At 38.6% G+C, this 23,942-nt stretch overlaps 3 protein-coding genes across 4 annotated transcripts; 1 reads left to right on the plus strand and 2 right to left on the minus strand.

The window, feature by feature from the left end:
* The first annotated feature begins 2,862 nt into the window (after positions 1-2,862).
* Positions 2,863-6,321, plus strand: LOC103871246 (formin-like protein 3). Its single transcript, XM_009149476.3, has 5 exons — positions 2,863-3,012; positions 3,209-3,881; positions 3,975-4,422; positions 4,495-4,930; positions 5,150-6,321. The coding sequence occupies exons 1-5, from the start codon at positions 2,893-2,895 to the stop codon at positions 5,984-5,986; spliced, it is 2,514 nt and encodes an 837-aa protein (XP_009147724.1). The 5' UTR covers positions 2,863-2,892; the 3' UTR covers positions 5,987-6,321.
* Positions 6,149-17,346, minus strand: LOC103871033 (histone-lysine N-methyltransferase ATXR3). 2 transcript variants are annotated; one of them, XM_009149253.3, is made up of 20 exons: positions 16,705-17,310; positions 14,211-16,557; positions 13,990-14,046; positions 12,464-13,591; positions 11,884-12,257; positions 11,273-11,803; positions 11,078-11,178; positions 9,689-10,721; positions 9,523-9,594; positions 9,277-9,387; positions 9,093-9,193; positions 8,623-8,722; positions 8,449-8,544; positions 8,102-8,269; positions 7,890-8,015; positions 7,695-7,748; positions 7,315-7,562; positions 7,126-7,234; positions 6,735-7,037; positions 6,149-6,635 (listed from the first exon to the last, which is right to left on the minus strand). In XM_009149253.3, exons 2-20 carry the CDS (start codon positions 16,480-16,482, stop codon positions 6,459-6,461), a joined length of 7,161 nt encoding a protein of 2,386 aa, XP_009147501.2. In that variant the 5' UTR covers positions 16,483-16,557; positions 16,705-17,310; the 3' UTR covers positions 6,149-6,458. The 2 variants fall into 2 exon arrangements, 1 of the variants encoding a protein (XP_009147501.2); XR_004454752.1 differs by lacking the exons at positions 6,149-6,635; positions 6,735-7,037; positions 7,126-7,234; positions 7,315-7,562 and having other exon boundaries at positions 7,890-8,035; positions 16,705-17,346.
* Positions 17,347-22,563: 5,217 nt separating this feature from the next.
* Positions 22,564-23,942, minus strand: LOC103871056 (36.4 kDa proline-rich protein). The gene has a single exon (XM_009149279.3). It carries the CDS (start codon positions 23,628-23,630, stop codon positions 22,755-22,757), a length of 876 nt encoding a protein of 291 aa, XP_009147527.2. The 5' UTR covers positions 23,631-23,942; the 3' UTR covers positions 22,564-22,754.

Below are 23,942 nucleotides of genomic sequence, written 5' to 3' on the forward strand. Positions count from 1 at the left end.
TTTATGAGAGGACCGAAAGGAGACCATGGATCAAACCAGAAGCTTATGGTTGTTCCATCTCCCACAGAGGCTCGTATATATCTCTCAGCCAGATATTTGATCTTCAGTAGACACTTCCAGATCCAAGAGTGAGAAGGTCTTTCCTCAGCTTCCCAGTAGCAGGTAGATCCTAGATACTTCCTTTTCATCCAAGAAGCCCATAGCGATGAAGTCTGCGAAAATAGAAGCCATGTGTACCTTAAGTACAGAGTTTTATTCCATTCATGGAAACTTCTAAGTCCGAGTCCCCCTTCTGACTTTGGCAAGCATACCGTGGACCATTTAACTTTCGCCTGATAAGCACCCTCCACTGTCCCTGACCAGAGGAATCTTGAGCAAAGGGATTCAATCTTACGTATACAGCTCTTAGGTAAGACGAAAGTTGTGATCCAAAAGATGACAGTCACTGTGATCACTGATACTATCAGCTGTAGCCTTCCTGCATAAGACAATTTTTTTACTGCCCAACCCACAAATCTGCATCGAATTTTATCCAACAGAGGCTCATATTCGGAAACTCTCAACTTCCTTGACATAAGCGGCAATCCTAAATACCTCACAGGAAGGGAACCAGTAGTGAAACCATAACTAGATATAGCTGCGGTTTCAACCAGGTTCAGGCCCGCTGTGAAGAGTTGTGTCTTGTTGAAGTTTGTAACTAAACCTGACCAAGAAGCAAAATCATCAAGAGTTTCGACAATTCCATGAAGTGAGGAGCTGCCACCGTCAAAGAAAACCATCACGCCGTCCGCAAACATTAGGTGAGAGATGGCCAGGTCTTCTGTTTGCGGGTGATACTTTATGTATCCAGAGTCAAATCTTGCACGGAGTAATTGTGAAAACACCTCCATCGCCAATACAAATAGATAAGGTGAAAGTGGATCACCTTGTCTAAGACCACGAGAGCTTTGAAAATAACCACTTGAGCTGCCATTGATAGAAACTGAGAAAGAGGGTGTGGAGATACACTCAATTATCCAGTCTCTGAACTTTGTCGGTACTCCTAAGGCTTGAAGAGTGGCAATGATGAAGTCCCATCTCAGTGAATCAAAAGCTTTTCTAAGGTCGACTTTGAGCATCCCACTCGGTTGGACATTGTTGCTATTGTAGCCGTGGATAATCTCTGTGGCAAGCAATACATTTTCACCCAACATTCTACCCGGTAGGAAAGCAGACTGGTAAGGAGAAATGACCTCCACCAAGATTTTCTTTAACCTTCCTGCCAACAGTTTTGCAATCACTTTATAAAGTGTGTTCAGGCAAGAGATAGGTCTAAAATCAGTCATTTTTGAGGCGTTTGGTATCTTGGGTATGAGGACTAAAGTAGCTGCATTCCATTGCTTTAGAAGCTTTCCTGAAGAGAAGAATTCGGAGACAGCAGCAGTCACTTCCGGTCCAACAATGGACCAGCAGGTAGAGAAGAATTCTGAGGTGAAACCGTCAGCCCCACTGGTTTTGTTCTTAGGGAGAGAGAAGAAGGCTTCACGAATTTCTTCAGATGTGAAGTCCCTTGAGAGGCCTGATTTCTGAGCTTCATTGCAGCGAAACGGAATGAGAAGGTCAATGTCACTCTGCTCAAACAGTTGGTGTGGCACTTCGAGGTTGAGGAACTTCTTAAAGTAATCTACAGAGTGATCAGCAATGTCTTTGGCTGAATCATAGCGATTTCCTTCCTCATCCATCAAGTAATGTATATGATTGATAGATTTTCTGGTATCTGTTAATCTGTGGTAGTATGCGGTATTACTATCACCCAAGTCCAGCGCTGTGATTCTTGATCTTTGCAAAAAAAAAGATTCCTCAGCTTTAGCCAGGGTCGACCATTTTCGGTGAGCTTGGTCCTCCTTCTCAGCATTTCGAACAGAAGGGAAATTCATCAGTTGGCTCTGCATACGAAGGAGTTGCGTATGTGCCTCGAGCACTCTTTTTTCCAGATTTGAGTAGTTATCTCTACTGAAACTTTTGATCTCAGGTTTAAGGAGTTTCAGCTTCTTTGAAACCCTTAGCATCTCTGATCCCGTGACATTGAATGTGAACCAAAGCTCTCTGACAACCATCAAGAAATTCTGATTCTGCAGTATATAGTTGAAGAACTTGAATGGTTTCTTACTTGCCTGACTTTCTAGCTGGAGCGATACACCACAAGACGCATGATCCGAGAAGTCAGGTTCACCAAAATAGGCAAATGAGGTTGGGAAGCAGTCCAGCCAGGCAGAGTTGACGAGGACGCGATCAAGTTTCTTGGCCACAGGGTTGGTCTTAGACTTATTCTACCAAGTAAAAGTGCTACCTCTAAATGTGAGGTCAGCTAGCTCAGAATCAAGCAAGCAGTCCCTAAACTGACGTGTGCGCAGATCGACTCTGGAGTCTAGATAATTGGGAAGATAATATTTGGAGTCTTTTTTGGACGCATATCATTGTGATCAAATCTTACAATTTTAATATGTCATAAATATACAGCAAAACAATCCAGAAATGTTATCAAAAAGCGTGTTATTTCATTAGAACAGCTTAAGAGAGTTAACCAAATTAACAAAAAGAAAAAAAAAACAGAACATAATCTGCGTTTCTGTTAGTCTCACAAGTCACAACGTAAAAACAACTTTCCCTCAAAAAACAAAAAAAAATAAAATAAAAAAATCCTGAAACAGAGCTTCTCTTTTCGTTTGTTGAAATTTTGTTTGTGGTTGCCGCGATTGTTAGGCCCTGTAAAAAAAAAGCGTTCATACGTTGGTCGGAGCCTTTTTGCATGGCGGTTTGCTTTGGAGGGAGTACGGCAAAGATATCAAGGTCTGCAAATTTAGACGTCGTTGCGATATTGGGTGCTTTCCGTGAGATGAGAAACGGAGGTTAATGGGGAGATTGAGAACAGCTTTTCTTGCCGTCTCTCTCGTTTTTCTTGTTTGCGTTTCCGAGGAGATTATCTCTCGACGCGGCGCCAACCGCGGCGAGGCTCACGGTGGCGATGATGTGGTAAGTTCATCCTCCTTGCTTCGTTTTCTCGTTTTAGAAACAAATCAAGAACGCATGGAGCAATCTTTTTTTTTTGGCCAAATACGTATATATGAAGCAATCTTCATTTAGGTTTTTATTTTGTGCATATTCAGACAACATGTTTGTTATTCCGACCACAAGTTTATTATTGACGAACGTGTTATTTTTCTGATAGGCAGAACAAACATGGATACATTGTAGAAAAGAATTGAAAGATAAGAACAGAGATTGCCTTATCTATATCCCTCCTCGTGTAGCAGCAGCTAATGATACGTACCAGAAACTATCCGTCTTAACCGGTTGGTTCAGCAACTGGTTTGGACCTCTCCTTGATTCTACTACAAGCTATCCAACAAGAAAGCTGATCGGTAAGCAAAAGAGAAAGAAAAAGAAAAAGAGAAAGAAGTTTAGAGTATCTGCTCCAAACTTTGCACTTGGTCCTGCACCAGGTTTTGCTCCAGGTCCTTCTCCCCGTTTCGCTCCAGGTCCTGCTCCAACAACTCCTCAGAGTTATGACCTTGTTGCACCTTCAAGCTCTCCTTCATATTCGCCAGCTGAGGCGCCGGATGAATCAAGCTTTGGTGGTCCGACTAAGAAGAGAGCAAAGAGTATTGTTGCTCCTAGTCAAAGTGTTCCAGGTCCTCCTCCTCCTCCACCACCGGAGAAGAAGAATGATATCTTGATGGATCTTATCATCGCTGTTGCTTCAACCGCTGTGTTAACGTTTTTTCTAGTTGCATTGCTCTTCTTATGTTGCTTCAGACGCAACAACCGCAAAAATGCGGTTGGTCCTAGAAATGGACCAAGAGATGAAGGACCACTTCTACATTTATCTGATTTATCAGCTGGTAAATGATGTTTTTTATTAAATCAAAACGGTTTCACGTTTTAATCTTTCAAGAACTATAACTAACTCTTGTTTTGCTTATTTTTTTCTTTAGGATCTAATGAGAACTCTCCAAAGGTTGCAGCCACGAGTAGGAGATTCTTCACTGCTACTTCTAAGAAGAGATCGTTTCTGTCTAGAGTATCTCTAAAGAGAAACCATCATGACTTCCCACCAGCTGAAGCGTCGTCATCCTCTGGACTTCCTCTTCCTCCTGGAAGATCATCAGGAGCTCCTCCTCTTCCTCCTGTGGCTCCACCACCTCCACAGGCTCCACCACCACCTCCTCCTAAATCTAAACCTCCTCCTCCTGCTCCTCCAAAACTTGTGCGTCCTCCACCTGCACCACCAAAACGTCAAGGACGTAGCTCCTCTGGAGATGGTTCTGACGTTGATTCGGAGACCGGAGCTCCGAAAACGAAACTAAAACCGTTTTTCTGGGATAAAATGGCTAACCCTGATCAGAAAATGGTTTGGCATGAGATCAGCGCCGGTTCATTCCAGTTAAGACTTTAATTATAACTTTTAAAACCTTTGTTTCTAGAACTTTGCCTAACTCGCTTTATGCTTTTTAGGTTCAACGAACAGGAGATGGAGTCTCTTTTCGGTTACAATGATGTGAACAAAAACAAGAATGGTCAAAGAGGAGAATCATCTAGAGACTCTCCTGTTCAATATATACAAATCATTGATCCAAGGAAAGCACAAAACTTATCTATTCTTCTCCGAGCTTTGAATGTAACAATAGAAGAAGTCGTTGATGCCATCAAAGAAGGTAACGAGCTCCCAGTGGAGCTTCTCCAAACATTGTTGAAGATGGCTCCAACTTCAGAGGAAGAACTCAAACTTAGACTATACTCGGGAGATCTTCATCTACTTGGCCCTGCGGAGCGATTCTTGAAAATTCTTGTTGATATACCTTTTGCGTTTAAACGTATAGAGTCGCTTATATTCATGATATCGCTTCAAGAAGAAGTCTCTGGCATCAAAGAATCACTCGCAACTCTCGAAGTAAGTCCACAATTACACATGACTTGCCTACTATGTATTTTAATTTGAGTAGTGTTTAAATCTAAATACAATTCAAGGCATTATTACATAGATTTTAGAGTTCACCAACTTTAAATTATCTTACAATTTTAAAATTTGATGGATTGCAAAATATTAATAATTTATTTTAAATCATTAATTGAATAGTATTCTGTTTTTTTGTTTTTTGTTTTGTTTCAGGTGGCTTGCAAGAAACTTAAAAACAGTAGACTGTTCATAAAACTACTAGAAGCAGTTCTCAAGACAGGAAACAGAATGAATGTCGGAACTTTCCGCGGTGACGCGCAAGCTTTCAAACTCGACACGCTCTTGAAACTCTCTGACGTCAAAGGAACTGATGGCAAAACTACACTATTACACTTTGTTGTCCTTGAGATCATTCGTTCTGAAGGCGTTCGTGCTCTTCGCCTCCAGAGATCAAGCAAAAGCTTCTCCAGCGTTAAAACAGACGATACCAACACAGACACAAGTCCACAGTCTGTTGAACGTTACCGAAGCACTGGACTTCAAGTTGTTTCGGGACTAACCACAGAGCTTGAAGATGTCAAGAGAGCAGCAATAATAGACGCTGATGGATTAGCTTCAACACTGATGAACCTAAGTGGCTCGTTGACCAATGCGAGGGAGTTTCTGAAGACGATGGACGAAGAGAGCGATTTCGAGAAAGCTTTAACTGGGTTCATAGAACGTGCAGATGGTGATATCAAGTGGTTGAAGGAAGAAGAAGAGAGGATCATGGTGTTGGTGAAAAGCTCTGCTGATTACTTCCATGGCAAATCTGCCAAGAACGAAGGGTTGCGTTTGTTTGCTATAGTGCGTGACTTCTTGATAATGTTGGAGAAAGTTTGCAGAGAAGTTAAAGAAACAACGATGATGACATCCAGCAAAAATCATTCGAGTAAGAAGGAAACAAAGATGATTCCGGAAAGTAATCAACCGGATAACATTCGACGGCATTTGTTTCCGGCCATTGCTGAACGGAGAGCTGACAGTTCGGATGATTCAGACAGTGACTAGGATGGAATAAGCAAAGCAGTTCGTTATGTTAGTTTTTGTATTATGTTGTATCATTTCAGTTTCAAGTAAAACACAAACAAAAAAAAGTAACTTACAATTTGTATTTATGTATAATTCTGTTTTTGTTTGTGCCCAGCTTTATAAAAATAGATAGATAGATGGTAGGAACAAGAACACGAGAGCTTTTGTTACTAAAAGAAGAGATACAACCTAGTCAAATGATTCTCCTCTATGAAAATTATGTGAGCCTAATCTAACAAGAATAACAATGGTATCCTAACCCAAAGTTATTGTTAAATTCTAAAAATCACATATATGGTAAAAAAGCTATACATTAGAATGAGGGGAAAGCTTGAGAGACTCCTTGCAGTGAATGAGTAAGAGACTATTTATAGTAACTGTGTTGCCTCCCCCTCGCTTTCCTAGAAAAGAGAAAGCTTCTGAATAATAGAGGTTTCCTTTCCTTTTTTACCTAACTATCCCATGTCGCTTGAAAGACATGCCTTCTGTTTTTGAGCCACTGCAATAATTCTCTATCTAGTGACGAGTTGTTGACTACAGCATCGAACATCGGGCTTCCTAATACTCCCAAGGTGCTTTTGAACATCCATATTTTGTCCTTTGCCCATGGCTTTTGAGGTTGCTTTGACTGTACAAAAATAAGATAAAAATTTTAAAAGATCACTATCATGGACAATGGTGACAAATGAATAGCATTTCGGAAGTGGGTCAAGTATGAAGAGATTACCATCTGTGAAACCATTGTTTTCACCGTCTTTGGGCCATAAACACGATGCTTTGATGGCTTATGAGCCTTTGCGTAGAAGGAAGCAACTTCGGGTAAAGAGAGGCAACCTCTGGTTGCTTTCACCAATGTAAGATCAGGATCAGTATTTGTCTGTTCATACCAGTAAATCAGCTGGCCGAGACAATAGTTCTCGCCATATGTTTTCCGGTACTCCTTTATACCCTCGCCTAACTTGTCCGCATATTTGGCCCCCAAATCTAACGGGCTAATTTGTACAGGAGAAGACATAAATGACTTGTATTCCTGCCGACCATATCAAGACCCATCTGTCAGTAGAAGTTTAACAAGACTTTGTCTTCTTTTATCATCCAAATCATACGAAATAACTTACCCGAACTTTGAAAAAGCACTTTGTATAGGCATATATGTGAATCAAATCAGCTGCAGCATCATTCCGACACTTGTATGTACAAGGTAGATCTCGGACCTCATCTCTCAACCTTCATGGAAGAAAATATTCTTTGATGTAAGTGTACAGTTTCCTAAAAGTACAATGTTTCATGCATATTGATGCACTAACCAAAGTAATGATCTTTGAAGATCCTTAAGGACGTCTGCAGATCCAGATGGATCATGGGCACGAATCTTGGATCTGAGTTCATCAACAATGCCCTCTTCCACGTGTGGCGAAAGGCACTGAAGGATCTCCTCAACTAAGGAGCCATCCCCGTTCCACAAAAAAGAGACTGTTTCTTCAGGAGTAAGCTTCTCCAGCGGAGGAGGAGCGTTCTTTGGATCCCCAAACACACGTCTCATAACATATCTTACCTGTGTTATAACACTAATTAGAGAAACTTCGATTGGGAAAAAATATTTTACAAGCAATTGCACAAAAAATTTGAAACGCAACGCAGATAACACGATGTTTGGTTATATGATATGAAGAGAGATTGCAGTCACCTTGTCAAGTGTGACAGCCAAATTCTGAAGCCTCTGGTTGTAGACACCCTCAGCCTGTATCATCAAAGTTACAGATATAATAAAGCATATAAAAGCTGGAGAAAAAAATCAAAACCCAGCACAGAGTTCCAAAGCACAAAAGACATGAACTATTGAAAGAACCCGCAGAAAGGTAAAAAGGAATGATGTTCTGACCTGAACCTCAGCATCACTTTTCTCAACATCAAGGTGTATGTCTGAAAAATATTTTCTCTTTTCTTCCATATTATGCTTAAGAATTTCCTCTGGAAGCTTAGTTCTCTCGAAATTGATGAACCGCACCTTTATGCAGAAGAAACTTTCTGTCAGAAGCTGCACTCCCATCAATAGTGCTGCTATAAACTAACATAAAATGATTCAAGACTAACCAGATGAGCAGAATACGCAATCACCCAATCTGGCAGCCCACCAAGCATACAACTTCCCAGTCCAGCTCTTCCCAACTCAAGATAATCTTCTTCTGAAACTGAATTCAGTATACAAGCTTCTAGCATCAGTCTATGTCGATCCAGCAGACCATGCCATTCCTTCAACACCTGTTATATACATGGTTCAGAAAATTATATAGACAATCAAAGGACAAAAGAAATGCTTTTTAAACTTCGGTACAAAGACACTAATTACTCATTAGTGAACAAGCACACCAACCTCTGTCATTAACCTTGCGTATCTTAATACCAGTTAATAATCATATATATGTTAACATCACAATTACCTTCTGAAATGCACCTTCACCAGTGAGATTCAAGTAGCTGCCTCGGCATACTTGGCTACCACACAAGCAGACAGAAGCTTCATATTCTTCCTTACTCTGTTGCAGACATAAATATCATTCTTTTAACAGTAGAATGGGAACATAAAGATTAAGAAGAGAGAGGGAAGAACAGACCTCAGTTACAGAATTATAATCAAAAGTTATCTCCTCGCCGTATTCAATCGGACGTACTGAATAGATGCCAATCTGGTAGTGTCCATCCACCGCAGTAACCCTGGAAGCACCAGTTGGCAAAGACGGAAAATGAGTAACCCGTTTAAACTTGTTATTAGGTAGGAAGACACTCAAGTATCAAGAGTTCTCCCCTCCATTTTTTATTTTTTAAAGCATGGACGCATAGGTAAAAGGACGAGTATTGCCTAATATGCCTACGAGTAGAGCAGATATCATAAGCAAATGTTGGTAAGTGTATCCACAAAATTTTATATCTAAGAAATTTATCTGTGTATGTATTGATCTGAGCTTACTTAAGCAGGCTAGTTTATGCATGCAACATGAATGAAACTAAATTATTACAATGGTCACGTGGTTCTACTCTCTAAACAAAATTCTGGAAAATTGGATGATTGCGGAATTTAACTTACTTAGCTTCACAGTTAGGTCGGCAAGAATGACAAATTCGACTCGCATAATTAGCCTTGTGCATGGCATCAACAACAACTAAATCATATCCATCAGCGTCACCCTGCCAGTAACATAACAACATAAAAAATAAGAAAATGGTCTAATATAATATATACAAGCCCAATCATCATATTTTCTTCATACCTTCGGTCTCTCAAGATAGATATTGTAAAACTCTGGTGCAGGATCAGTTTTGTTTTCCTGCAAGGAACGAATTCCATCTTGCTTCTCAAACCACTTCCAAACAGGATAAACCTACAATATCCAAAACATACGTTCAGAGCTCCCTTCAGAGAATGTTTCATATCCAAGAACAGCACGCCCAGTGAATTTCAGAAATTGTGCAGCTGACTAACTACCAAACATAAAACTGCAAAGCTGCAAACCCACCTCTCCAAGAAATTCAACAACAAAATCGTCTTCCACAAAACCACCTTGTTTGTTGCAAACAACACCGAGGCCCTACAAAGGCAAAAAAGTAGCAACAAGATAGATTAACAAAAACAGTCCTAAATAAATTGATGGATTTCTATGAAAGAATGACAGAGCTCTATACCTTCCGATAAGACACATAATTATCACCAGAACGACTTTCTATAGCCTTTAAGACGCCTTGACACATTTTCATTGTTTGTATATCACACTCTTCACGAGCATTCTCTTTGAGCTCTTCAATCACAGGTCTTAAAGGGAATACCATGGGGGTGTTTCCAGATCCAGTGAGAAACCTGACTTTCCTGTTCAGGGCACGTAAGACTACATCTTCTATAAATGAATGTTTATCCTGCAGTGACCAGTCCAATTCTCCGGGCATTGAATCAAGTAAGAGGTTATGGGTGTAAGGATCGATTCCATAAACCTCTTGCTCTAAAACCTCGTTGCCAAGAAGCTTTCTTGGTTTATACTCCTTGACTTCAGGAAGCTCCATATCTAACTCTTCAATGCCATTTCGTTGTGCATTCAGCTTCTCATCATAGTCCTCTGGCAAAGAAACCCGCATCTTTCGTTGTACCTCCTCCTCGTCAGCGACAATCGTGTACTCTTCAATCAGTTCATATTTCCTTGTGACTGGTGGCACAAGACTAGCTTTGGTCATACGTGCACCCCATTCACGCTCTTCGGTCACAGAATCAAAGGATTCGTCTGCTGTAAAATATTTTTCAACACGTGAGTCCTGTGATCGACCTTCTGAACGGATATCCGATTCGCTTTCTGAAGCTGAGCTGTAATTGTCATTGTCAGATAGCGCGGAAGATGTTTCACTTCCCGAACCAAATGATTTACGATTCAGTTTAGACAAACGCCTTTTGATTTCGCGGTCAGATGCATATTCTCCGTAGTCCAGCGCACCATTTACACCAAATGTGTCACTCGTCCTGCTCATGTACTTCTTTTCAGTTACAGATTTGCTCAACTTCTTGTTGTACTTAGAGGCTGATGACAACCCTGAGCCATCTTGCCACGACTTCATCAATTCATCTCTTCTATATGAAGAAGTAGCCATAGAGACCTCTTCTAAACGTGTGGCAAGTTGGATAAACAGTATGATGATTCGGTTCATCTCTTTGGAGTCTCCCCGATTCCTCTCTCTGGATATAAGATAGAATCAGAAGAAATTTTACAAAACTAGTATTAAGGAAAGCAATAAAAACAGCTCCTACCTTTACTTAAGAACTAGGAGTCTAGGAATAAATGTCAAAAACAAGTAATCCTACATCCTAACAAACTGAGGGCCAAAAACCAAGCACATGGGAAGAAAGCGGTTATTGACTTGAGAAATTATAACCTATAATCCAGAAAGGACATCAGCAGTCGTTCAACATATTGTTTGGCAAGTAGAATCTTCATAGTTACTTATTTATAATTTGCAAGTCAATATTTGAAGTATTATTGGCATAATCATGTACTAAAGAAGCTACCCAAAGAAAGAGGAAGGGAGCCTTACTTAATTGCTTCCCTGCACATCCGGCTGATATCCTCCTTGACAGATTTCAAACCATGACTAACGTAGTAACCGTTTTTCATTTTTTCCTCTATATGAGCAACCTAGTAACCAAAGACACATTAGGATTAACTTTAACAAATGGTAAAGAAATAAGAGCAGACATAATATACAGCATACACGAATACCAGAAAGCACCTTTAAATCAAAGAAGTCAAAAGTATTCTGCTTCATGATGCCCCTAAGGCTTGAAGAAAGGAATTCCTCCACTCTCTTATACCCGTGTTCTGACTTCTTAATCGCCCATCGCCTGATACGAGCATCCCTGGATAGAATTGCCGATGATTTCCGTGCATCATACAATTTTGAGCGTTTGTATAAGCTTCTTCGGAATAACTGATTGGCTGAGTCTCGCTTTTCCACTCGATCAAAGTAATCCTTAAGGTTACCAAAATCATCTGTATCTCCTCCTAATTCCATAGACTTATTAACATTAGTCTGTTTCAAACTCCTTGACCTGGAATGCAAGTCACCTGGTCCAGGATGCTGGCATTTGAGCCAACTTACTTTTCTATATTTCAAAGTCAAATTTCCAAACTGGGAGCAGCCTGTGATGTCTATAGAAGATATATGGGGAAATAAACGAAGAATTTCCTCAAGCATGCTGGAAGTCACGTTTGTACAACCAACCAGAATAATAGAATCAATCTTCTCCGTGTTGTAAGTGTTCTGCAAGAGAATGTCATATCAGATCAATTAAAATACTAAATTTTCTAAAATACTGTAAACGAAAAGTACAGAGTGCTCACCATGATACTCCAGAGCCTAGAATCTGTGCAGTTGGGACCCAAAGAAGATAAGTCAACTTGTCTTGAAATATCCTTGTATGAACTAACAATGGCCTTCCAGTGTCTACAAGTCATGGACGCAAATGCAAGTGATTTTACATCATATCTCAGCAAATGAAACACCCGTGCTAACACGTGACCATCTAACAAATCCCAGTACATCCCCACGCTGCCAGAAGATCCACTTCCTTCAACATGGAAAGTAGCGTCCCCACATAAATCCTCAAATGTCGACTCATCCTTCTGAAATATTTGTGCATCTTTCACTTCAGAATGGTCTCCACTTTCACCAGCCATCAATCGAACTCTTTTCGTATATGATGATGAATCAAATTCTGAGGTTTATGAACCAAAAACAAAAGAGAGAAGAGAACAAATGTTTAAACATACGAAAGCAGGAACTGCACAGTGTTATAACCAGAAGAGAATGAAGAAACAAAGGAAATAGCCACCCAAGTTCAGAAACCGATAATAACTTGAAGAAAAGCATGAGCTAATAAGACGGATGGGGTGGCATTTAAGTTCTGGTAGTTATGCATACCTGAATATGGGTGCATGTACTTGCCAGTCTCTTTCTTTGGCTGTCTTGCATGAATCCAAGAGTCTAAGACATCGTTTATGGCAGCAGAAAATTCCCGAGTCTTGTATGTTTTCATAACCAATTGATGGAGTTTCCCACGGAAATAACCAAGAAACTGAGGATGCATAGCATGGAACGAGCTTAGACTTGTGTCCATTTCAGAATGCTTGAAATCCTGCGACTCTGAGACATCAAGGCTTTGACAATCTGAAGGCAGAACTGGGGCTTTCCCCTTGCCACTGATTTCAGAAGTTTTTGTGATAGAAGTAACAGGTACCCAAATTTTGTCAGATTTCCTGAAGACACTAGTGTGGCGCTTTATTAAACCTTTAGCAACCAATATCTGGAGCTCCGAAAATGGCAAAGGTCCTTGTTCTTGCCCAGAACCATCCATGTAGAACCAATCACCCAAATGCAATTGCAAATCATCGACTGTAAACAGACGATCCCCAGGGGTGCTAACAGATGCGTCAGTTCTCCAAAATCCCTGCATATCTTGACTACCGCAAGCTGATGACTGAGAAATACTTTCGACGGATTCCCTCTTGGAATCACTAGATGCAGGGGATGGACGAGCATGCCTTGAAGAGAACTTTTCCCCACCACGAACTTTTACAAGGGGATCAGGAACTGATGGAACTTGATCATTAACGACTAATGAGTTAAGCCTAACTACAGACAGCACACTAGCTTTTACTCCCCTCGCCTGATTTCTCTCATCTACACCAGAAAAAGCCCACAGGGGAAGTTCCAGCCTAGAGCGGCTGCGAGGATTATACAAATCATCCTTGTGATGCCAGCGAGGATCCTCATACCCAGACTTCTGCATCAGGCATAATGGGAAACCATCATTCAGAACCATTTTCTTTTTGTAATCTCTATCTTGAAAAGCTTCATCGTGTCTTATCCAGTCCCCGCCTGTGCAAGACCAACGACCTGAAAACCAGCTGCCTATCTCATCGCTCTCAGAACAATCAACATTTTCTGACTTCGATTCTTCGATGGCCATTGCCTTGGGCTCTGAACGTTCCCACGACTCCTCATTTAATAGCAACTGATTTACCACTTGATAGTAGCACCAGATGATATCTGCAAATGCCAGAGTAGAACTTCTAAATAGTGTCATGCAAAACATGTGGATAAATTTTTAAAAAAAAAAACATGTGAATAAACAAGAAGCTATGATTACTAAAAGTTGATGTCGTCTAAATGAATATCCATGTTCATGCACAAACCATCATATGGCAGTAGACGGCCATTACGTCTTTAACACACATCAACACTTCCAAATACTACAAACGAACTAATATAAATATAGATGACTATATAATATCTTAAGTGAATATAAACGCTTGTATCGTTACGTTTTCTGATAGTAGAAGTAGGCCAAGTTAGGAATATAACTTGCCTGAAAGGAGGAGAAGCAAATAGAGAAAAAAATCATATCATGCTATAGAAAAAGTGCAAGTGGTGCCAACGAAACATACCTTCAGAACTCACAAACCTTCTCGTCTCTTCAAGCTCAACTTTAATCTGCACAGCTTCTGCAAAGCGATAAAAATAAGCCTATCTTAGGTATGGCATAGAAGCCCCATGGTGCAATAAACTAAATGTATTAAGAAAAATGCTTCAGATATTTGCTAGCATTTTTGGCTGAAAACATCAAATTTCTGGCCGGAAAGATAATATTTTACATCTACTACAGTACCTCCAAGTGTTTCAAGTTCCCTGCCAGGGATGATAGTATAGCCATCCAAGAGACTCGCGATCCTGTTATCAAACTGGAAATCTTCATGATGGCCCACTACAGTATCATTACTATCTGGTATGGACAATGATTCAGGCAAGGAATCTTCAGCTCCTTGCTCCATATGAACTGCTTTGACAGCATCTGCAATATCTTCTAATAAATTACCAGGCGCTTCAGGAGGATTCACGAGCCGTGTCACAGCATCTGACACGATTGATGGAATATTTATGTTGACCACAGGAGATGTTGCATTTTCAATAGTGACCCACCTATTATTATCTGAATGTTTAATCATATGGTCAGAGAAAAGAATGCCTTGCTCCACAAGAGCTTTAAGCTCGGATAACTTTGCAGGCCCATGTTCAGTGCCATAGTAATCAAGATAAAACCACTCCCCCAAGGATGAATCTGCCGCCATAGGCTCCTCGTGAGGTGGTGTATCACAAATGTCCATATCTACCTCCATCGATGGCAACTCTTCGGTAGTTGCTTCACCAACTAGCACAGACTCTTTTCCCTTTGCACACGCACTTGGAATCTTGGAAGAATCACATACAGAATTTTTCTCAGCCACCGGATTATTGTTATTCAAAATGTTTTTACCTTGCAATTCTTTTCTTGATGGAGACGACTCTTTTCCATTAGAATCCCTATGCCTTTGCTTATTCTCAAGCTCCATACCAGTCTGAGAATCCCTCCTCTCCCTAACTCCACTCTTTCTGCTTATATCTCTATGGCCATTACGTCTGGTACGATCGCTCTGGGGATCTTCCATATATTTAGAAGTTCCGTCGCGGCGATCACCGGACCATTCAGAGTAACTTGGACTTCTTCTATAATCATGGTGATGGCTGCGGTCATGTGGAGACCTTTTACGAGCATGTGAAGGCTTCTCAAAGATATATGGCGATCTCTCCCGGGCATATGGCGACCTTTCCCGATTGTGGGAACTTCTATCCCTGTGGCCATGGTACCTAGACCGGTCATGTGGGGACAGATCAGATCGTGCAGGGCTGTGTCCATGTCTGTCTGAAACAGCCCTGGCAGGGAAATATGAGTCTTGATGCTTTTTAGGATACTTTTCCAGAGATGAGTGTTTTGATGAATAGGAATCTCTGTAGTCTCTCTCAACAGAGTTCCGTGAATAGTGGTCTGGGTGAAGAGAGCGGGAACAATCATCAGAAAGTTTTCTATATTTGGAGCTCCCATAGTCCCCATTATCCGCATAAAGATGTTTGCGCTCAAAACTATCCGGTTCAGCTCCATGTCGCTTCAGTTTGTTCACAGTAGAAGAGTACTCTTTCCCAAGATTATTGGGATCGTTGTATTCGTTCTTATGTAAGCTTTCCTCTATTACAATTTTAGAACTGACTCTCGTAGCTCTGTCATTCCCACTTCTGAACTCTCTCCGGCGATAGGTATCCTCATTCAAAAACCTCCCGCCGGGCGGGGTGCGTTCATGTTCATAGTCATAATCATATTTCCACGTTTTCTCTCTGTCAACTCCATTCCTACGAGATCTGTTGTAAGTATGATCATCCTTTACCGTATCCATCTTATGCCATCTGTCTGGAATGAACTCCCCCTTCTCAATTTCATTACCGGGATCTCTCCATGATCTGATTTCTCTCTCTTCTTTCCTGTACTTATCTGCGGGTAAATCCCTTCTCTCCACATAAGATTTATCATATTGCAGGTTACTGCAATCCCCAGAAATCTCCCCTTTTTCAATCTCATTATTCCGCAGTGACTTCACTGGAGAAATCTCACCGGTCTCCAAATCCCCATGAGAATTTAATGTACCTAATTCACCCTCTTCCACTTCATCCTTAAACCCAGAATCTCCACCGTTTTCTTCTTTATTGCTACTTTCTCCTCCTTTTCCTTGCAAAAGTTCACTCTTTTTATCCTGCTCTTTCTTCAGGACCTGTGATTCTCCAGAAAGTTGCACTACCTGATCTTTCGGCTGCTCTTCTGCTTGTTTCTGAGGCTGCTTGGGCTTCCTCCTGACAACTTTACGAATAACCTTAACAATTTTCTTCTTCTTAGGTGGCTGAGACGCTGAGGGTTTAGCTGGCTGGGACTCCGGAAGCTTATCACTAGTTGAGATTGAAGTGTGACCATTCTCGGGAACCTTGGTATCAATGTTGCCTCCACAAAGCGTCTTCTCTGGAAGCTTGTCCATGATATTCAGTAGAGGCATGCATGTGGCGACACCCCCATCGCTCATGGAAACAAAGCTTTTCTCAAGTCCCGGGGATATCAATACTCATGCTTCAGAACATCCACCGCCAAATTCAAGAACCTGTACACACCCAAGAAGCAATCAGTGGCGAAAACTGAATGTAGGGTTCTGCCCAGAGCGAGAATCTGGAAACCCTACGGAGCCAAATTGATGAAATTAGAGGAGACGATGAGACGGGAAGACAGCGAATTGAAGCGGGGATTATACCGGGGAGGGTAAGGAAACGTAGCGAAGGGGATCAAAAAAACCCTAGAATAGAGCTGGGAGGAAGACGAAGGAACGTGAGAAGGATGAGAAATTTCTGGAGAATAAGAGATCGAGGTCAAAGAAGACGAATCGAGAAGGAAACCCTAGAAAGCTCTCGCTAAATCTTAATCTGGTTGTTCCCGTTTCGCCGGAAAATCACCGTTGCGGCGTGTGTTCTTTCTCTCTCTGCGACCTGCGCTTCTCTTCTGAATCGTTGTGTTCTCTCTCTCTCTCTCTCTCCGTTATGTTTTCCTGAAAGAAGAAGCCGTCGTGTTAATATTTTATTTTCTGTGTATTTATTTATTTATTTATTTTTATTTTTTATATCACCGTTTTCACCTTGACTAATTTAGTTATGAAATTGCTAATAGTACGATTTAATTTATTGGTCAAAAGTATATTAGTATGCAATGGTAAAAATGGTAATTAAGAATAGCTGTGAATTGTATTTGTAAAAAATAGGTCCAAACACATTTTGAATGATGTTTTCATTGTAGTACAACGAGTGAAGTTTTCGTTAATTTTGTTCTTATATAAATATTTGTTTTGAAAAATAATAATTTCATTATATGAACTTAACTTATTATTGAATATATTATATTATTATATAATGTGCAATAAGTTAATAATCTACTAAAATATTAAATATATTTTTTCAACTGTATGGTTGATAAAATCACAAGTTATTTTCTCATTCTAATTCCTTTTAATACATTTCTCAAAATGTTTTACTTATCATATTTCTTCCTCATATTTTTTTCTAGTTTTCTTTCATTGGGTTTTATAGAAAAATTCAACAGTAAAAAATAGAAAATAATATTAAAATGATAATTAAAAGACAAAATAATGAAAATACTTTGAATAGTAACACTTATTAAAACACTTCTCAAGAGTTTTTATCTTTGTCATTTTTTTTTTGTCACTAATATCTTTGTCATTTAAATATGACAAAACATGTGACTTTTTAGTATATTTGTATAGTAGGCATGTGATTTTATTAGCTTTTGCATATTTTATATGTGTTAAAAAAAAAAATTTTTGATCCAACATATTTTTACTGAAAACGAAAATATTTTCTTTTTTTCTAAACTGAGATAATTATTTCTATACTCATCTTGTTCATAAAATTATTAGTTTAAAACTAATCTCTTTTTCTTATTAACTTGAAAAATAAAATGATAATATCAGTAACTGATGAAAATAAAATTCCACATAATTTATTTAACAAAGCTAAAATAATATTTAATGAGAAGCTTTCTGCAATTAGTAACAATAATTTATTCTGATCAAATCTACTATATTTATATGTCCTTTTAGCATTCAAAATTGGATAAAAATATCAGATCTACCAAAATTTTATATCTTTACATATATCACACTCTCGGGTCCGGATCTGAAAATAACAATCATACCAAAAACAAAAATTGTGAAAATGTTTACATATCAAATTACTTGTTCATACATTATTTACACGTTTTTACAGTTAATTAACTTTTTCACATGCGACAAAATGGCATATTGTCATTTACTCGTAAGACTAGCCCAAAAGTAAGGCGGCCACTTCCAACATTTTTAGCAATGAAAATCCATTTGGCGCTCAAACCAAACGCTATGAGCGGTAAGATTCTCACCGTTAATAAACGGACATCTTGACCCAAGACTTTTTTATTAAACAACGTGGTGCGAAGCTTTGAAGAGATTCTGATTTGATGAGCCATTAAACACTTGGAACAACCCGTTACTTATAATGTGGGCTTTGTAATGGGGGTCCATTGGTGATTGATTACTCCTACATTCTCTTATTGAAGAACTTCTAAAACTTTATTCCAAAAGCAGAGCAAAATAAAAGCTTTGACAAAAAGTAACGACCACTCTAGGCTTTCTTATCACATCACAAATAAAAAATGCATTTTATCATGATGAAACTGATTCACGGGAGAAAAAACAACACAAGAATGCAAAAATAAAAAGGTCCAGATTCTATTCATGACAGCATATAAATAAACAGATGGCATAAAGGTCGTCAATATCATGACATAACAAGAGTATTAATTGATTCTGAGATGATAATCATGATATCTTCAAATCCAAGGGAAAAGAAACCAAATGGTGAACTACAACACTTTGTGGGCAGTTTTCGAGCTTAGGAAGTTTCCCCAGCTCGTTGTGTCACGCCATTCACTAAAAGCTTAGTAAAGGACTCTGGCGGGTGGACTTGTACTCTCATTCCCTGATGTAGTCAGAAATACCTCAAGCTCTAGCTTCTCAAATGTCAAGCTTGTACTGTCCATGGTCTATACATGTTTTGTTGTGTTATTAACATCTAATTTTTTTTTTGAATTATAAAGAAGTATCCTGCCTTCGGAAACTAGCTAAAGCCGCATGTTAACAGTCTACGTTTTCGGCCCACGTGTCGGTCTCATGTCCATAGTGATACCAAAATTTTAATTTTCCAATGGCCTGGACTCGAACCCTAGTGGTTTCACTGTATTGGGTTTCGCCCTCAGGTTAATCTAGGCCCGGGCATTTTACCCGGACCCGAAGACCCGACCCGAAACCGATCCGAAAAAATCCGGTCCGGGTAGGAACCGACCCGATCAAATTACCCTATCGGGTCTTGTTGCAGAGGACCCGCGGGTCTTGGACCCGATCCGACCCAAACGCGAAACCCGATGGGTACCCGAATTAATAATGTAAATTAAATAAAATGCATCAAGGGAGAATCGAAGACGGGTTATTTGTCAAGAGAACATGGGGGTCAACCACTAGGAGACAACAAATTGTTATTGTATCTCGCATAGTTTAGTATATATACACATTTTAATATAATAAAAACACAAATTTTGAATAAAATTTTGAATATTTTAGGATATATAAATATTTTCAGATATTTTTTTGTATTTTTAGGTCTTTTTTAGATCAAACCCGAATCGAACCCGACCCGAAACCGAACCGTATCCGAACCGATAAATTCTAATTACCCGAATGGGTCTAACTATCTAAGACCCGACCCGACCCGGACCCGGCACGATCCGAACCGATCCGGAACCGAGAATTTGAAATTACCCTATCGGATCCTAAACTCTTAGACCCGAAAGACCCGGACCCGAAAGGACCCGATCCGAACCCGACCCGGCGACCCGAATGCCCAGGCCTAGGTTAATCACCATTGAACCACATGCCCCTGTTTATTAACGTCTAATTATGTCTATTGTCCACTGTTTTCATGGATGTCTAAAACACCATGTTCAAAAAATAAAAATAACACTTTTAATATAATATAAAACAATAAAAATAAGACACTTTTTAATGTGGTGATCAACATATACATAAACGTTTCGATCTTTTCTTAGGAGACCCGAGACCGTAAGGTAAGTAAGTAGAAACGTCGATGGCTGTATATATATGTTGATCACCACATTCTCTGCGACACGAACACTTAGTAACTTGTACGTCTGGAATCTTAAAAGAAGCCCAAAGGACCATAATGTTTTTGTTGTTTTCTACATATGAATGATTATATGAATGCACTTATGTATCAATATATATGCCTGTTTGACTGACGTAGTATGGGTGAAGGACACAACACATGTACACATTGAGTAATGACCATTGCGTAGTGTTTGTCCTTTTAACAAAATTTAGATACTTTTTCGCAAGAGGAGCGTAAGGCAGAATGAAATGAGAGAAATATTTTATTAATCAAATTAAGAATATTTTTTAATAGCAATATTATCATATTCATTGACAAAAAAATATTATAATATTTAAGACAACCTTACTTTATATATCTCCCTAATATTTACACCACACAAAAATAAAATCTAACTCAAACCCAACAGACGGTCGAGTCCTCAATGCAAGAGTTATCGAGTATAGTTTGGGAACAAACAATACTTAGATTCACCTCTATGGTACTATCAATTTTCACCTCACCATTGATCACCAATCAAAGTGCTATATACAAATAATAAAAAATATTAATTTTTCCAAAAAAGTAAAATAGCTTCGTTAACATTAACACCATCAGCAAAACATTTAACTCTAAACCTTAAATACTAAATTTAAAATATAAACCCTAAACCTAAAACCTAAGCCTTATAAACCCTAAACTTTAACGAAATGAGTTAGCGCCGCCGACGTTAGAGTTTAGGTTTACAGTTTAGAATTCAGTGTTTAGAATTTTGTTAACGATCGACGTTAATGTCAGCATTTTTTTAATTAATTCTACATGGTACTTTGATTGGTGATAAGAGATGAGATAAATTTGACAGTTTATTACAAGGGTGAACCCAACCCTAACCATCAGTTTCGAGAAATTTTTCCATTTTGATTTCAGACGAAGTTATATTTTCCCTTAACAAACGTGTGTGTGTGTGTGTGTTTTTGTTGGAAAAATAAAAAAGTAGCATCTAATCTATTAATTTAGGGTCCTAATTTTTATCTACTATTTAAAAGTCTTAGCATGACCATTTGATTAATTATTTAATATGACATAATAATTATTCCTAGTCTAACAAATCTGTTGAAAAAATATATATTTAAATTTTATTTTTAATTATAACAAATTTGATGAGAAAATATCTACCCAAATCTTATTAAAAGTTTTAAGTATTTTTTAAAATCATACAATAATTAATTTTGTAATTAGTAATATAATATGATTATACATTACTATTAATTATTTTTTTATTATAAAACAAAAAAATAAAATTATTTCCTATTTTTATAAATTTTATAATGTATTATATAAAATAGAAGTACTATATGAATAAATAAATAAAACTATATAAAATTGGTAAATTAAACTATTTTATTTTAAAATTCTTTCATTTAAATAAATAAAATAAACTATCATTTCTTTCATTTAAATAAATAAAATAAACTATTATTCACCGTTAAAAAGGGTTAAAATTCATAAAGTATGTATATTTTATACAAAGAATATTATCATATGTTAAACTTTTATATCTACAACTATATATTATTTAATTAATTTGAAACTCACAACAATATATTATCTAAAATGATTATATACAAAATATAATAGTCATAGCAAACTTTTAGTTCATGCGTTATTTACAAAATAGGATATCAGAAAAAAATAATAATTCAAAAGATATTAATCAAAAGTCTATTTTAACTACAAATTTATTGAGAGTGGTCTTTTTTATATATTTTATGTTGTGGCACCTACTGATATCTCTATGTTTTTCATTACAAGTATGGTTTATTGCGTGTTTTTTTATCATTCCACAATGGTGTCTAAAACAAAGTAAAAAATATAAAACAAATGATTATATATTAATAATGATGAATAAAAAACCTAAACAATATAATTATATACTTACACAATATATAACACTAAAAAATCATATATTTAAAATGTTTATGATAATGTTAAATGTATACATTTATAAAATAAAAATATATCCGCACGAACGTGCAGGTCAAATTCTAGTTTTGGATAAACGGCAGCTGTTTACGGTTTTAGCATTACCGATATAACTGTTAAGATTAGGAATCCGATCTTAGTAGATAAAAAGGTTTTTATAAAGGTAAAAAAAATATCAGATTTCTTAAGCTGTAAAGATACAAATCTAAGAAATTGTAAAATATTCATTCATACAATCAATATATGTACAAACCATAAACCAAATATTTAGCAACTGAGTTTCTCTCTAGTTCTTTTGATTTCGACGAGATTGTTTTACCTTTGTTCTCAACATTTTACTAGCCTTAACATTTTTCTTTAGCTTTGTAGTTGAAAAGTTTAAAAGACATATGTTGATATTGAATGACTCTTTCATTACACTCCCCTTAAAATTTAAAATTCAAATAGCATTATTCAAACAATCACCTTACAATTACATAAAGTTTTCTTTTTAACTTAGATCAATAACAAAAAATAAATCCTTCTTAATCCATGTTTCCCCAATCGTAAAACATCAGAAGAACCTAGATCTTGAGATCTCACCATTTTTCACTGTATCAAAAGAAACACAAAGAGATCAAGCCAAGAGAGAAGTCTTTTTCTGTGGAGCAGGACACTTGAAGTCACGAGGTGGAGTCTTGCCACAGTCGACGAGAAGCTCAAGAGCAATGGGAATAATGAGGTCGATGTTGAGAAGCTTCGCTCTAATGGTGGTGCAAAGACAGACCGCTGCGTCAAGACCCACTAAACCGCCAAGAACTGGGCAACAAGTTGCCTTTGCATAGCTTTTTCCTAGTCCGATGTGAATCAAGCCGCCAAGCACGTCCACACACGCGCCTAGCTTCAGTGCGTCGATGGAGCACGTCTCCGGTTCAGGCGTTGGTGCCGGAGGTGGAGGAGGACACGGAGTTGGTGGAGGAGGCGGTGGCGGACATGGCGTCTCTGGGGTTGGAGTTGGCGGTGGTGGCGGGGTTACGACTGGTGGGGTTGGAGTTGGCGGTGGAGGAGAAGGCGTAGGAGATGGAGTGTACGGAGGTGGTGGCTTGACGGTGGGCGGTTTTGGAGTGTAAGGTGGAGGGGATGGAGTGTACGGAGCTGGAGGCTTGACGGTGGGCGGCTTTGGGGTGTGATGAGGTGGCTTGACGGTGGGTGGTTTGGGAGTGTGAGGAGGTAGTTTTGGGGTGTGATGAGGTGGCTTAACGGTGGGTGGTTTTGGAGTGTGATGAGGTGGTTTTGGAGTGTGATGAGGTGGTTTGACGGCGGGTGGTTTTGGAGTGTGTTGTGGTGGCTTGACAGTGGGTGGTTTAGGCGGTTTAATGGGATGTTTGGGAGGTTTAACGGGGTGTGGAGATGATTTTGGAGGGTCACTGCAGTCACAAGCGTAAGAGACGGCGCAGAAACCAAGGAGGAGAAGTATCAAAAAGGAGAGGTTTTGTTTGTGAAGAATCCCCATCTTGAGGTTTGGTTAGTGAGGAAGTGATGAAGTACGTTAAAACTATTGAGTCCTCTTTATATAGACCAAAGGAATTTTTAAGTTTTTTGTTTTCTTTATATTTTTGTTTTCATTATCGTCGTCCGTGATGATATGAACGTGCCAAATTGCTTTGTATGAGAGGGTTGAAGTTGGACTATAATATAATGAGAAAATAATATATCTCATTTGGTCGTAAGAAGTAATAATGGGTTTCCTTTTATTCAAAAGAAAATAAACTAGGTACGACGGGTTTCGTCAAGCTTTCGACAGCAAAAAAAAAAAAAAAAAAAG

The sequence above is a fragment of the Brassica rapa genome, chromosome A01 (assembly GCF_000309985.2).
Source record: "Brassica rapa cultivar Chiifu-401-42 chromosome A01, CAAS_Brap_v3.01, whole genome shotgun sequence".
NCBI lineage: Eukaryota > Viridiplantae > Streptophyta > Magnoliopsida > Brassicales > Brassicaceae > Brassica > Brassica rapa.

What these genes read in the sequence shown, in the direction of transcription:
- LOC103871033 (XM_009149253.3), bottom strand. Translation starts at nt 16,482, where the DNA reads ATGAGCGATGGGGGTGTCGCCACATGCATGCCTCTACTGAATATCATG. An exon ending in GTGAAGGTGCATTTCAGAAG is followed by an intron (nt 8,270 to 8,448) that starts GTAATTGTGATG and finishes TGTATATAACAG; the next exon opens with GTGTTGAAGGAATGGCATGG. An exon ending in AAACAATGGTTTCACAGATG is followed by an intron (nt 6,636 to 6,734) that starts GTAATCTCTTCA and finishes ATTTTTGTACAG; the next exon opens with TCAAAGCAACCTCAAAAGCC.
- LOC103871056 (XM_009149279.3), bottom strand. Translation starts at nt 23,630, where the DNA reads ATGGGGATTCTTCACAAACAAAACCTCTCCTTTTTGATACTTCTCCTC.
- LOC103871246 (XM_009149476.3), top strand. Translation starts at nt 2,893, where the DNA reads ATGGGGAGATTGAGAACAGCTTTTCTTGCCGTCTCTCTCGTTTTTCTT. An exon ending in CTCACGGTGGCGATGATGTG is followed by an intron (nt 3,013 to 3,208) that starts GTAAGTTCATCC and finishes TTTTTCTGATAG; the next exon opens with GCAGAACAAACATGGATACA. An exon ending in ATCAGCGCCGGTTCATTCCA is followed by an intron (nt 4,423 to 4,494) that starts GTTAAGACTTTA and finishes TATGCTTTTTAG; the next exon opens with GTTCAACGAACAGGAGATGG.